This window comes from Pinus tabuliformis, chromosome 6, assembly GCF_031772625.1.
Source record: "Pinus tabuliformis cultivar Carrire ecotype Pingquan chromosome 6, CPIR1, whole genome shotgun sequence".
Classification (NCBI taxonomy): domain Eukaryota; kingdom Viridiplantae; phylum Streptophyta; class Pinopsida; order Pinales; family Pinaceae; genus Pinus; species Pinus tabuliformis.
The window spans coordinates 35768581-35784565 of NC_142292.1; the positions used below are offsets into that span (position 1 = coordinate 35768581).

Sequence of the window (15985 nt, forward strand, 5' to 3'; positions counted from 1 at the left end):
AACCCACAGGGATTAGTCGATAAATTTGGCAGCCCAATATATCCTGTGCATCATATAATGAATGTATATTTGGCAACCCATTGTAGTCTCTATCATATAATAACACCAATTCTACCCCTATGAAATTTTCTACCAACTCGTGGAGGTGGAATTTTTTACTCCCAGCAGTGAAGTTCTATGGAAACAACGCAGGATAAACAACAGAGATCGCTACAACGTGGCCTTCATTTTAATAACGGAATGCTAACAAAAGTCCAATCCTCAATAATTAATGAAATATGAAATAAAATTTTGAAGCCATTATTAGGTCAACTTGGAGTTCTGTCCTTTGGTCTTGGGTGATCTTTTTCCAGCTTCGGTCAAACATCATTTTAGAAATTGAATAATTAAACACAGCATGTTAGAGAATCGGGAGTTGAATTCAGGCTAATTTCAACATCGATTGTGATTATTAAATCAACTTTCAGGTTTGGTACTAAGCCATTTTGGTCTTAAGCTATTTGTTTAGTTAATGTCACAATCCCCTGTATTCTATAATTGATACCATAATTGAATATAAGGAAAAGCAAACTAATTCCCTCTACAAGGTTTAATACCCTTCAATAACCCTTTCCACGTTACACACTCACATGGACATCGGATCACTGATCGCTAGATGAATTTGGCTAGGATTGTACTTTATCTTAGGTTAGACATCGTTTGCATGTGTAGAAGTGTTGCTTTTAGAGTTTGACTATGGGCAGTCAGAATTTGAGATCAACGGCTTTCAGGTAAGCCGTTAGAAAAGTTCGAGAATAAGATGTTCAAATCTTCTCAATATTGTCGTCCTTCCCAATTTCGAAGGAATTTGAAGCGCCTACAGTTTCTTTGAAGACACTAGGAGCAACAAGATTCTTCAGACTTCCCGAATGATTTCAACCATCGTGGCAAAGCAGGATTACTGTAAGTACTGATAGTGATGAAGGTGCGTCAAATAGACAACTTCGAGAAGCAGAAAATACGCTATAACATATAACACTTTACTCTCTAAACAAAACATGACCTTATGAAGCTTTCTTACATATAATCTCCTAGACTGCCTTTAAGGAAAGACTGAATTGAGATCAATTATGAGTTTCTTATCTAAAAAGGTTTCCTTTGGTGATAACATGTGTTCTCAAGATTAAAAAGTAAAGAAAATTGCAAATACTTCAGCTGGAGAATTCAGTACAACATAAACTGCTTCAGCTGTACAACACTGCAAAGAATTTTCCTTGCAATCCCTATACGGGAATAACTGATTCAGACACTCCAAAAATATCTACTCAATATGTTTGCTGATTGTGTAAACAATGGACTGTTATTGCAGTAGATTAATAAAGACGGCAAACCAGAAGAATAAACGCTGAAACATCTGCGTGTATGTCTAGAGGAACAATGCAATGATCAGGATTTGGAAACACAGAATCAATGTATTTCAACTACCAGGACGAAAATGGTCAGCTATCACTGTACTGGGAAAATTGCCACAGTGAAACTTTTAAGCATCACTTAAATACGATTGGAATATATATCCAACTTTCCGAAATCCATCTCCACAGTTCAAACTGTATGGCACAATGTAACAATACCATGTTTTCTCTTCCAGGTAACAAATAATATGTTGATAGCACCTGTTTCTGAGAAATCTGAATCAACCTAATTCTGGAATATATCGATTCAATAAGTTACAGCTCATGACATTCTGTCATTTGAAGGCGGTCATATATGCTTCACAGCACTCGCAAATAGTATACACACACTCTTCAGATATGCAATAGAGTCCTGGTAGAAATCCGCTTTCAAGGGTTGTAGACCCTAGACTGACTCAATATGCACCTCAGCACTTTACACTATGTCTGAATTGGAGGGATACTCGCGCGAGCTCCATGCCTTCTCTCCTTCTTAAATCGTGCTTGCTCTGGATCAAAACCACCTTCCTTAGCTCCATAAACAGCCCAAGATGGGGTGGGAGCTGTGTAGTCTTTGCTGTTAAAAGCTTCTCCAGATGCAACCTATATCGAAATGCATAGCTAATCTCAATGAGCACAAAAAAGGAAGCAGATTGTATATACTGGAATCCCTGCATTCTCTGCCCAGGTGAATGACATGCAACAAAAAAAAAAACAAAATAACTGATTGTGCACATGAAACTCACCAAGTCATGGAACCTTTCATAGTCAATCCAAGTAAGCCACTGTCCCTGCACCTTAAATTTATCTGCATTGGCCAAGAGTACACAGCAGGAATGTTCATGCTCACAAGAAAGCTCGTATTCCCCTTTAGTCCTTGCCACTAAAGCCTCTGCAAAAGCTTTAACATCATGATGCCATGGAACATTTTCCATAGTTAAGGTAGAAGTTTTGGACCTACAAACACACAAAGGTTGGCCTGTTAAGGAACTCACTGAGAAAAGATAGTCTTATGAAATACACTGAAAAGGATTCTCCACACTATGCATTGGGTACAAAGCATCTTACGAGCCACAATAAGTAACACCCTTGATCTCGACGAAGTCTGGTTTTCCAAGTTTAATTAACTCTGTATACGCATCTAATTCTTCTACATTCCAACCTTTGACCAATGTCAAGCGATAAATAGTTCGCTGTTGTTTGTCACGAAGAGCCTTCAGTGAATCCTGAGATAAGATTATCACCACCATAGAAGATTAAAATAATCAGGCATTAATAATCACGTATCCAGAGCCTCTTTCTCCATAAACCAACAGCAGATTCTGTGAGATGATATTAGCAAGAGTCAGTTTGTACGAATTCACACAAATGCAGGAGAATATTAAATGTTTACCTCGAGTTGCAAAGTAGTTAAAGAATATTAAATACTTACCTCCACTTTACAGCAAAACACTAAAAAACACAACTCAGAAAATAAAAGGATTGAAGTTTTGATGTAGGAACTTTGAAACTGGTAAAAGTTCATAATTTGATTTTTACATTATAGATGGTGTGAAATACAGAATCGCCTGAGAAATTAAAAAGTATCACTCACCCCAGTGTACATCACTTGTGAAAATGTCCACAGGCTTGAGAACAGATCCAGACAGTTCCCCAAATTCAGTACATGCGTTGCAGCAGTCATTAAGAAGTACAAGCAGCTAAAATTTGCTGACATGGAAAGCTCCACAAGTTAAATGGAGATTCATGAGATCATTTGTTGAGATAAGCCACTTGAACTGGCAGAATTTATTATTGAAATATTTTTTCCTTACATTCAAATAGAATGCCTTATAGGTTTGGTGATTCAAATCACTACTTATTAATATGGATGACATTATGTTTCTTTGCATAAATTTCTAGGTCCAACAAATTCATCTTTTTTATGGAATCCTGTTGAAAATATTAGCGAGAGAAGGTCTTCTTGACTCATGCCTTAGTCAAGAAAGATCATGATCAGTCCTTCCCTTAGCTTGGACAAGTTCATGGAGATAGGACGAGTTCATGGAGTCAGTTTATTCATGTGAATAGTTGGAGGCTCAGTTATGTGGTTCTACAAGTGCTAGTTCAAATTTAAAAGAGTACGAATGGAAGCTTCAGTTTCTAATTGAGGCAAGGACGAGTTAGAGAGTCAGTTCGACTCAATTAACAAGTCAAACTCATCTCATGTTCTAAAACTGTACTTGCCACATATAGCATGATTGAATTGCTTAAAAGGAGGACGAAAGCCACAATTGTATCATTATTGTTTGGACAGTTTTGTGTGAGTAGAGCTTCTTGCTAGCAGAGTGTATCAAGGAGGAGCCTATACACAGTTTTGTTGAGGGAATTTCCTTGCAGATTTGCGCTAGGATTTATGAGCAAATTCTTAAAGAATAGGAGCATATTCCTAAATAATAGGAACCTATTCTGCACTAGGAAATAGAAGATTTCCAGCACTAGGAAATTGGGAGAAACTGTGCAAGGAAAGAGGAACTGGTTCAGGGTTTTTTGCAGGGAGTTTCAAGTTAAGTATAAGAAGTAAGAGCAGTTTTGTTTTCTATTGAAACAGACTGCCTTGTAAAGAGATCTATTTACTCAAACTATCAATAAAATTCTACAGCAAGAAGAGGGTTTTCCAAGTTGGGTTTCCCTAGAAAAATTATTGTGTTATTGTGTGACTGTTTCTTTATCTCTGTTTCTACTCCACTGCTTATTTAGAGTAGAGAAATTCTGTGTCTTGGTGAATCGAAGTTAATTTCAGTTTGTTCATTCAAACGGTTGCAGAATTTCAAGGAAAATCGACATGGTATCAGAGCCAAGAACACTGTAAAGACCAGCACCAAGAGATCAGATTTGTGAAGAGCAGTTCCTTGGACAAGGAGGATGGCATACCAAGGACTGAGAGCAGATCATTGTTTAGATAGGCATCGAACTTCTCCTCATGGAAGGAACGGATCACAATAGTGTTGGAGGATAATGGGGTAGGAGAAATTACCAAGAATCAAATCTCGCCACCTCAATATCCCTAACAGTTGGCCCAGCATACTAAGAATGATATCAAGGCAAAGAGGATTATTCTAAATGGGGTCAAAGATCATATTATTCCTCATCTCTATGAGAAGAAGACAGTATTTGAAATGTTCAAAGCCATCTTGGATCTGTTTCAGGGTACCAGTGATGCCAGGAAGTTAGCTCTCAAGGAGAAGCTAAGGACCATCAAGATGAGCAAAGGAGAGCCCATCGTCTCATATCTTTTGAAGTTCACTCAAATTCGAGATGAGATAGGTGGTGTGGGTGTCACTGTGCCTGAGAGTGACCTTCTAAGCTTTTCTCTACTAGGACTTCACAAGTCTTGGTATAGTTTCAAGGATGTTGTCAGTCGCTAAGAGAACTATCCTGGTTGGGAAAGGTTATGGACTGACTGTGCTTAGGAAGAGATCCGAAGAGGGACCTGAGATTCTAGATCAGCAAAGACAAAGGACGAGGAGAAATTTGCTCTGACAAGCAAAGCCAAGGGCAAGAAAGGCAAAGGGATGGCTGAGTCCAGTCAGAAGAAGAAGAAGGAGGATCTAAGAGAGATCAACTGCTTCCATTGCCATGAGTTTGGGCACTATGCTACTAAGTGTCCTAATCAGAATAAGAGGTCTAGTAAGAATCATGCAGCTACATCAGTTGAGGTAGATGGGTTTGCTTCTCAGTTTGAGAAAGATTTCTCATTGATAGCTTGCATGGCAAGCTCAGTAGGGAGCAACACATGGTATATTGATTACGGAGCCTCCTTCCAGGTGACTGGGAACATGGTATGTAACGAACAAAGTTCGTATACGGAACGGAGTAATCTTTAGAATACTTCAAAGACAAAGACATCCATTGTAGGACAAGTAATTGTATATTGAATATTATATAAAGAATTGATGAGATGATTACAAATGAGGGTGAGGGCCTGCTTATATACCTAGGCATGTGCCCTTTCACAACAGACATGTCCTTAGAACATGTCTCTTCAATATTAACTATTAGTTAGTTTAATCATTAATTATGATTATTATTGTTTACATTATTTTTATATTTTCTATAAATTATATTCATAACATTTCCTTCCTCTTCAGAAAGCTTTGTCCTCAAAGCTTACTGATGAAAGGGCTTGATCTCTTTCCCATTTCGAATATCTTCTCGTCTCAAAACTTTCATCTTCGTTGACACAAGACGATATGATCCTCTGAGCAATAAACAAAATTGTCAGACTGAGAATGGATCTGACCATCCTAGATTAATCTTTTGTGGAATCTTCCAATCACTGGAATTTTGTAATGAATTGTTATCATAGGATTGGATTCTGCAAACTTCGGTATTCCTTGGAACATAAATCTGTTGCTTCCATTCTGAATGGTTCAAATATGTAGACTGACTTAGTTGTCTGCTCTTGTGATTTGGATGTCGATAAGGGGTTCTTGTGGTTTGATCTTGCCCTAATTTGTTTGTGGTGATTTCTTGTTTTATTGGGGGTATTTGATTTCTTTCAGGTTCAGAAATTGCTTGATTATTTGTGAGATCTTCACTTGAAATTTTTGTTGTTTGGACTGCAACTTTTGAGTATGTTTTCACTTCAACTGATTTATCCTCTTCTTGAGTTGTGATATTGACTAGATCGGTATTTGTTCCTTTATCTTCGACTTGGATTGTTACAACTGGAGACTTCAATACTTCTTCTTGAGTAAGTTGTTCTAACTTGTCATTTAGTGACTTATTGTCACTTTTAAGCTTTTTTATTTGCGTAAGCAGGGCTTGGTTATGATTCCTTAGACGTAAAAGCTCTTCGCTTTCTAGATTGTTGACTTTATTCTTAGTATCTTTCTCATCTTTTAAATTTTTTATTTGTTCTAATAACCTTTGATTAAGGGTTTTTAAACGCAAATTTTCTTCTTCCTTTTCTGATAGATTCTTGTTGAATTTATTCTCGAGACATTCATTTTCTTCCTTCAATTTTTTTCTGGAATCTTTGGACTTCTTGACCTTCTCAAGTAATTTTTTATTATGGTCCCTTAGATGCAAAATTTCCTCGTCCTTTTTCTATTAATTTTTGTTCCAGTTTTGCAAGTTTTTCCTCTCGTTCTGTCATTTGCACCAGTACATCATCTTGACATTCTTCTGCAAATAATTTTCCACATGTTGGACAACATAATTCGCAATTTTTATGAATCCATGGATATTCAATGTATGTTATACAAAATGGACATTTAGTCCAAAATAATGATTGTTGTGTGGAACTCATCTTCTGTTCTTTTCTTGAATTCATCTTTCCTTATAACTTCATACTTAAACTATAAAAATCTTTTAAATTGAATTTTTCCTTCAGTATTGAATTTTTTTTACAATTTCTCCTTTTATATTTTTGACTTGAAATTTCCCTTTCCCTTTCCTATTTGGTTTCTTCTTTATAATATTTTTATAATTTTTATATTTGGTTTCTTCTTTATATGATTTTTTTAAATCTTTATTTTTATCCTTATATATAATTCTTTTCTTTTCAATATATATATATATATATATATAAAGGTAATCTATATTCTACCTTTTTTTTTACCAAAGGCCTGACAACAGAATGGAGAAACTCTGAAAAATATGTAGCAAAATGCTTGAAAGCAACAATGTTGACGAAAGTTTAATGGCAAAAGGCCAAGTTGGGTCAAACTGTCGTTGTGCAACAGTTGAACGGCCAGAGGATCGAACAACTCTGATACCAATGTAACAAACAAGGTTCTTATACGCAGCGGAGTGATCTTCGGAATACTTTAAAGACAAAGACATCCATTGTAGGACAAGCAATTATATATTGAATATTATATAAAGAATTGATGAGATGATTACAAATGAGGGTGAGGGCCTACCTATATACCCAGTGTTGAAGAATGTAACTAGGTTCGACCTTCATAAATGTATTGGAGTCATTATGTAATGTACTTGTCAAAAGAATAAAGAGAAAAAAATTATTATTGCATCAATGACTTATTAAAGCATGGGTTTCATGCTTGGGTCATCATTATATTAGTCAAGGTCCCCATTGTGGACTCTTAGGATTAATATTGAGTCAATAGAGTCATTGTACAATTAAATAGACCCTTCTTGGGTTTTGGAATCATGTAAAAAGGTTTATTATTGAGTAAAATATGATTTATGTAACCTCCACACCAAGTTGTCCTAATGGAGATCAAGTCAGCCTAAAGGACACCTATTCAACCTCACTTGGAGCCTATAAAAGGAAGGAGATCGAATTCATTTGGAGTATCTCATCTCAAGCAAGTTCGATATCTCTAGTGAAGCTAGAAAAAGTGCGAAGTGGATCAAGGAAGCCAAAAGAAGTGTGAGTTGGGTCAAGGTCAAAGAAAAGGAAGAATCTGAAGTTTTGTCGTACTCTCTCTCCCTTTCGTGCCCTAGTTTCGGAGATCGAAGTCTTCCAAGTGTTGTTGCTGCGAGTTGTTGCCTGATGTCATAAGTTGTTGCATAGTCGAAGTTGTTGGGGTGGAAGTGTTGTTGCAAAGGGATCGAAGATCTGGAAAGGCTAACTTGGTGTGGAGGGAACGTTTGGTCTATGTCTAGGTTGAAGAATCTCAAAGAAAACTATTGAAGGAAGAGAATTTTTCATTGGGTTCCCCCCTTGAGGGGGGTTTTGCCTTGGCATAGTTCCTAAATCTTGTGTCTTCTATTTTTGTGAACTTCATACACACATAATATGGTAATTGCTTGATGAAAAATAAGATAATAAAGAAGTAAAAGAAGCCAACATAACTCACAAGTAATTATCAAGAAAGAAGAATCAAACCCTAATCTACTTGCATTGATTTCTCAACATGGTATCAGAGATAAGGTCAAGAAAGGTTGAATATCACTTTGTTGGCTCAAAAGGAATGGACATAGATTCTCCCTCTTTGATAAACTATATGAGAATGGGTATCAACACTATTGGAAGTTGGATCAAGACGGTCATCCACTACTTATCCAACAAGGTCAAAAGTCAAGAGTTCTTGGCTACTCTTACAGGTTCTCTTAGTGATGACAATGCATGGCTCATTGATAATGGAGCATCAAGGCACATGATAGGAGAAAGTAAACAATTTCATACACTATCAAAGGAGCTATCTTCTCATGCAATGGAATTGGGTGACAATAAAAGCTATATTGTCAAAGCTCTGGGATCAACATCGTTGGAAATGAATCAAAGTCTATCCTATAGGAATGCAAGCCTTGAGGATTTGAATTGATAGTCTGAGGTACTAGCTCAAGGAAATCAAGTAAGTATTGTTTATCAAATCAAAGGTATGTAAACACAAGGTACATATGCTCATAAGCTTTTAGATTCTCAATATATATAATCTTAAATGGTTCATACAATCCTTTTTTATAGCTAGTCTAGTGTAAAGATTGTAATCCCTAGATAACATATGAAAGTCTCATATTAGAACTTAATCCTCATCTTCTAGGGTTCACAAGTAAAATAGGATGTCAAGTAAAAGTCCTAAAATTAATTGAAGGAATAACTTGAGTTACAATATCATACGATTCCATCCTCCATGGTTACGTAAAAGATCTAACATGAGAAATTGAATCATGTTCTTGGTATCACATGTTTCGCTTGAAAGTATGTATTACAAGTATAAAAGATCACGGCTTAATACAAAGAGAACACTTCAAGGAATCCTTACGAGGGTTGTCAAGGAACATCTCTAGGTACGTCGTAGACTATACACCTTATTAAATTCTCTTAACATAAAAAGTATGTTCATCTTATTTTTAAATTTGTATTACTATCATATTTTTGTCTAACTTCCTTAAATCTTAAAGATTCTTGATTGGGTGATTCATCATTAGATAAATCTACCCTCCCCATATCTTTGATTTCTCTTGTGGAACCCTATAAAGGTTCATTGTGAAAACCCTAACTGAAGGGTATGTCGATGATTATGTGTGAAAACCTAATCTGCTTAGGGTTATTGTTGAAAGAAAATGTATGATGTTTTGAAGATGTCATGTTTGGGATTTTGGTATGATTATGGAAACCCTAACAATGTGTGAAAACCTAATCTGCTTAGGGTTATTGTTGAAAGAAAATGTCTGATGTTTTGAAGATGTCCTATTTGGGATTTTGGTATGATTATGAAAACCCTAACTTGTTAGGGTTGAATGATAATGTCTAAAATCTCGAACCTTTGAAGTATTGGTAATTTAGGGTTTTCTATGTTCTTATGTTGAAACCCTACCTCAATAGGGTTTGGTGGAATGTGTAAGCAAGACCCTTATAATGTCTTAGAAATTATTTCCTTGGGATGTGTGTGTTTGTCCAATGATGACTCCAATCAAACCCTAGTCTAATCAAGTTTGTTATATGTCTAAATCTTATTGATGTTTGTGAAGTTGGGGTTGACTAACACATGATATGAAATGCCTATGCATGATGATGAAGTCATAGATGTATGAGTTGACCTGTTTGTTAATGGTCACGAATTCTAGGGTTTGGAATTAAGCCTGTAGGAATTTACAGGGTAAGTTCCTCAGAAAGAATACCAAGAGGACACCGCTCACAACCAGATCTCAAATCAATACACCAGTATTTTTGACGTGGTTAAAACCCTCAGAGTGCAAGGAGGGAAACAGTCCACGGCCTGTCCCAACGTGGGTACAGACAATTTATTAATCAAAGAATGAAAATTTACATAAGCTTCTCTCATGCACGGATTACCCGAACAATGACCCTCCATGCGCTTTAAATAGAACTCATGGACCAATCGGGTGTCAAGCCACGGATCAAGTGTCGGTAATACCGAGGTGAGAGTGAACCGTCGGATCACTACATATCGTGACCGTCGGATTGTAAGTTACAAAATGTACAACGGTAAAGAAACACACTTTACCTAACTCTAACCTAACTCTATACTAGACCAAGTTGAACTTAACTATATCCTATGTGTCGGAATATCCTAACATCCCCCCTTAAGAACAACTTGGGATAGGATTGAAGGATTTACAAATATGACACAATAGGAGAAGGAAGGAGGCACTAGAGCCTATCCCCCCTTAGTGACAACTTCCTGAACTCCAAGCATATATCGAAGTTTAGTGAACTTCGCCTCTGTGAGAGCCTTTGTGAAGATGTCTGCAACCTGATCATCTGTTGGACAATATTGCACTTCAAGAACATGGTCATGAATGAGCTTTCTGATGAAGTGCATGTGTAGTTCAATGTGTTTGCTGCGCTGATGCTGGACTGGATCTTTGCATAGCTGAATGGCACTTTGATTATCACACCAAAGTGTGGTTGGATGCTGCTGCTCAAAGCCAAACTCTGATAGGATCTGACGAAGCCACAAGGCTTCCTTACTAGCTTCCACGGCACCACGATACTCTGCTTCTGCTGACGAAAGAGAAATGGCAGCCTGTTTCTTACAAGCCCATGTAATAGGTCCTGAACCAAGAGTGAAGACATAACCGGCAGTAGACTTCCGATCATCAAGGTCACCAGCCCAATCAGAATCAGTGAAACCAACTAACAGAGGAGCTGCTTTGGCACTGTAATGAATCCCAAACTGTACTGTACCTCGAACATAACGAAGTATTCTTTTAGCTGCTTTCCAATGACTTTCACGGGGGTTTTGCATAAAACGAGCAACAAGGCCAACAGCAAAGGAAAGATCAGGACGAGTATGGGTTAAATACAAGAGTTTTCCGACAAGTTGACGGTATAAGGTAGCATCAACTTCAGGAGAAGTACAAGAGACTGAAAGTTTGACTCCAGACTGAAAGGGAGAAGGGGCTGGCTTACAGTCTTCCATGTGAAAATGACGAAGAATATCACAAGCATACTTGGACTGGGAAAGGAAAATACCCTCTTGGGATTGCAAGACTTGAAGACCGAGAAAATAGTGTAAGTGTCCTAAGTCTGTCATTTCAAATTTCTTTTTAAGGCTGGACTTCACATGGTTTATAAGGTTGGGATCACTACCAGTAAGAATAAGATCATCAACATAAAGAACAAGGATGATAAGAGAGTTGCCCACTTTCTTGGTGTAGACAGTATTGTCAGAATGACACCTAGAAAAGCCAGATTCTAAAAGAAAGCTATCCATTTTGGCATACCAAGCTCGAGGAGCTTGCTTGAGGCCATAAAGGGATTTCTTAAGTCGACAAACGAGGCTGGAGTCTGTTTGTATGAAGCCAATGGGTTGTTCCATATAGATTTCTTCCTGCAAGTCCCCATGCAAGAAGGCAGATTTAACATCCATTTGATGGACTTCCCATTTTAAAGAGGCAGCAAGGGAAAGAACAAGGCGGATAGAGTTCATTTTGGCAACTGGAGAGAAGGTTTCAGTGTAGTCAATGCCTTCAACCTGTGAAAAGCCCTTAGCAACTAGACGAGCTTTATGTTTATCAACTTTCCCATCTGGTCCATACTTGGTTCTGTAAACCCATTTGCATCTAACAAGTTTGCGTCCCTTTGGTAGAGGAACAAGATCCCATGTATCATTTGTCATCAATGAATGATATTCTTCATTCATAGCTGTTTCCCAATGTGGATGGCCTGAAGCTTCTGCAAAAGTGTCAGGATCATGATTTACTGGAGCTTGAGCCAGTAAAGAAGAGGCTCTTTCAAACTGAGAACGTGTACGTCGCTGATCTGTAGGATCACCGGCAAGATCACCTGCTGCATCCCGAGTAGCACGGACCCATCTTGGAAGTTGAGGATCCTGAGAAGGTGGGGAAGGATTATCATCCTCGCTTTCATCATCAGAAGAAGAAATGTTTTCAAAGATAGAAGAGATAGGAAGAGGTGGCACATCCGCCGGACTAGGCTCGCAGGCCGATTTATTTTCATCAAATTTTACATCTCTTCTAATGATAACATTTTTGGACTTAAATGGAATAAGTCTATAGCCTTTTACATCTTCAGAATATCCAACAAAAGTACATTTCTCACTCTTAGGTTCTAAAGCTTTATGCTTTTCATCTGGAATATGGGCCCATGCTTCACTTCCAAACACACGAAAGTGACTTACATCTGGTTTAATGGAACTCCAAGCTTCTTCTGGAGTGATATTCTCTAGAACCTTAGTAGGAGTGCGATTGATTATATAATTTGCACAATTAATTGCTTCGGCCCAAAAACTAAGACTGAGTCCTTTAGATTGCAGCATACAATTAGCCATTTCCTTTAAGGTGCGATTTTTCCTTTCAGCTACACCATTTTGTTGTGGAGTGTATGGAACAGTATGTTGCATTTGAATTCCATTTTCGGTGCAAAAGTTGATGAATGCATTTTTAACATATTCTCCACCATTATCAGTTCTTAGCTTAAGAATTTGATGTCCAGATTGTTTTTCAACGAATGCTTTGAAGGCCAAAAAGGTGGTAAATACTTCGCTCTTGAGTTTTAAGAAGTATACCCAAGTGCGTCTGGAGAAATCATCAATGAAAGTTAAGAAGTACTTGCAGCCAGAGAATGAAGCAACAGGAAGAGGACCACATAAATCACTGTGCACAAGCTGTAAAGGGGCTGAGGCGTGCCAAGAGGCACGTTTGTCAAAACTGTCCCGATGATGTTTTCCGAGTACACATCCGGAACAAACACCATCTTTGCAAGATACCATAGGAAGACCTGTCACCATGTTTTCTTTACATAGATGCTGAAGGGAGCGATAGTTTAAGTGACCATACCGCTCATGCCAAAGTTTGCTCACTTCATCATTATGAGCAACAAATACTGAGGGAAGATGGGATGACCCAAAGTTGTGAAACTTATACAACCTTTTGGAATCATCAGCAAGACCAGTAGCTAGAATCTGTTTAGGATCTTTTAGATCCTTGATTACAACATCATGAGGTGAAAATTCAACAATTTTACCTTCACCTGAATGAGTTATCTGATAGACAGATAGAAGGTTGCAGGATAAGTTTGGAACACATAATACATCATTGAACTGACCATTGTCTAGATGAACAGTTCCAGTCCCTACAACATTAAGAGATCTATCATCACCAACATATATATTTTTGGTGTTACAATCATTTAAAGAAGAAAACATGGCTTGGTTTTTGGCCATGTGACAAGAGGCTCCAGAATCAATGAGCCACTCATGAGAATGAGAAGAAGAAGAAGATACATTTAATGCATAACCAGACTGAGATGATTGACGATGACATGCAGAAAATGCCGTTCCGGAAGTTGAAGTTGAAGTAGGCTCCAGATGGATGTTATGTTTCTTCATTGCGGCTTCCAAGGCTTCCATCTTCTTAAAGCATTTAGATTCTAAGTGGCCATCTCGATTACAAAAGTTACAATGTCTGTCAGTCTTCTTCCATTTGTTTTTATTGGTCTTGTCATATTGCTGAAATGATCTTTCATCTTGAGGCTGAGTTGGTTTAGGACCATTCCTTTGAGGATAAGACTTCTTAGGATTCTTTGAATTTGGTTGCTGCTGGGCGGCTAACGCTTTCGAGGAAGAGTTTCCAAGATTAAGAAGACCAAGGTGTAAGAGTTTTTCTTGTTCTCTTATTAAGGAATCACAAAAGGAGTCAAAGGAAGGGGGCTTGTAGTCTTTGCCTTGACAAATGAAAGCTTCCCTGGTAGAATGGAAAGTGGAAACAAATACAGAGTAGGCTGGTCCCAACTTAGTAAGGATGGAATAAATAAGGTTACCATCTTCTTTCTTAACTTTAACACCTTCCAAGAGATATCTAAGGGTCTTGAATTTGGACAAGAAATCTTCAATGCAAGAAAAATTATTAGGATCCAAAGTAAGCAACTCATTCTCAAGTTGATGGGCTCTAATTTCATTTTTAATCCCAAAAACTTTAGCAAGTTTTTCTAATGCTTCATGAGGAGTTTCAATTTCTGCAATGTGGAATCTAAGATCAGGAGAAACAGACATTCCTATCAAACCACGTGCTTGATCTTGTCGATTTTCCCATTTTTCGGCCTTGTCTTCATCTTTGGGTTTCTTCTCTTGGTCTGTGGCTATTCTGAAGAGACCTTTACTTCTAAGTAAATCTCCCATGTAGGCTACCCATTGGAAGTAGTTAGTGCTGTCAAGAATGACTTGGCATGGACTTTCCATTTTTTTGAAAAACAACTGAAGCTGAAGATGCTGAAAGTAAGTGGTCCAATGGATAGATCTCGAAAAAATAGGCGGTTTTAAAAAAAACGGCTCTGAAAAAGGCTTCCGGATGAAGAAGTTATGGCTTTTTGAAAAAAAAATTGTTGACGTTGCCGGCAAAGTGCGCGAATGTGCGGGAATGAAAAAATCCGCCCCCACAAAATGGAGACTTGAACCCAAGACCTCTACTCTCTTAAAAGGTCTTTGAACCAATTGATCTATACAAAATATTTGAGAGAGAGAGAGAGAGAGAGAGAGGGGGGGGGGGGCCTCGATTTGCGTGCTTGCCTTGGGAAGACTCTTTTCCCCTACAAAACACAAAACACAAAACCCAACACGAATATCCAAAGAAAAACGAACCTTACGGCTCGAAGTTAGCTTTAGCCAAAAAACTAGAAATTTTAAAAAAAATCTCAAAGTTAGCTTTTAGCCGAAAAACTAAATATTTTTCTCAATGTTTCTGATTTTCCGAGATCACACTAAGGTGCAGGGAAAAGAGCATACGCATGAGAAAAATCCTTTCTTTCTGTTTCTGATTTGCCCAGATCGCACAGAGTCGCAGGGCAAAGAGCATACGCAGAAATGAAAGGTATAGATCCGGAAAAAAAAGGCTAAATAAACCGAAACCGAAATAAGCAGAGAGAAAATGACAGTAAACTGCAAAAAAAACACTGTATACCTCCCGATCTGAAAAATGACGCAGCTAGGGCTACCGGAAACCTTTTCGCGTGAAACGAAAGGGGTTCCTCACTGAAACAGATGCTCCGAACGCAACAGAGCAGTCCTCTCGGCCCGAAAGCAGTCAGAAACAGCAGATCTAGGAAACGACAGCCGCATGCAGTTCTACCGGCTTCAGATTTGGATCACCAACGGACGCGGCCCTCAAATAGCTCTGATACCATGTAGGAATTTACAGGGTAAGTTCCTCAGAAAGAATACCAAGAGGACACCGCTCACAACCAGATCTCAAATCAATACACCAGTATTTTTGACGTGGTTAAAACCCTCAGAGTGCAAGGAGGGAAACAGTCCACGGCCTGTCCCAACGTGGGTACAGACAATTTATTAATCAAAGAATGAAAATTTACATAAGCTTCTCTCATGCACGGATTACCCGAACAATGACCCTCCATGCGCTTTAAATAGAACTCATGGACCAATCGGGTGTCAAGCCACGGATCAAGTGTCGGTAATACCGAGGTGAGAGTGAACCGTCGGATCACTACATATCGTGACCGTCGGATTGTAAGTTACAAAATGTACAACGGTAAAGAAACACACTTTACCTAACTCTAACCTAACTCTATACTAGACCAAGTTGAACTTAACTATATCCTATGTGTCGGAATATCCTAACAAAGCCCTAGTCGAAGTTTGTTTCTCTACGATGAT

At 38.1% G+C, this 15985-nt stretch overlaps 1 protein-coding gene across 1 annotated transcript in view; it reads right to left on the reverse strand.

Moving 5' to 3' along the window:
- Positions 1–1280: 1280 nt before the first annotated feature.
- The window catches only part of LOC149257090 (flavodoxin family protein / radical SAM domain-containing protein), a 186153-nt gene continuing 171448 nt past the window's right edge, over positions 1281–15985 (reverse strand). The window contains exons 6-8 of the mRNA XM_089413616.1: positions 2499–2656; positions 2177–2387; positions 1281–2033 (exon numbers count right to left, since the gene is read on the reverse strand). Of these exons, the coding sequence (XP_089269742.1) occupies positions 1872–2033; positions 2177–2387; positions 2499–2656 (531 nt within the window). The 3' untranslated portion in view covers positions 1281–1871. The remainder of the gene's footprint in view (positions 2034–2176; positions 2388–2498; positions 2657–15985) is intronic.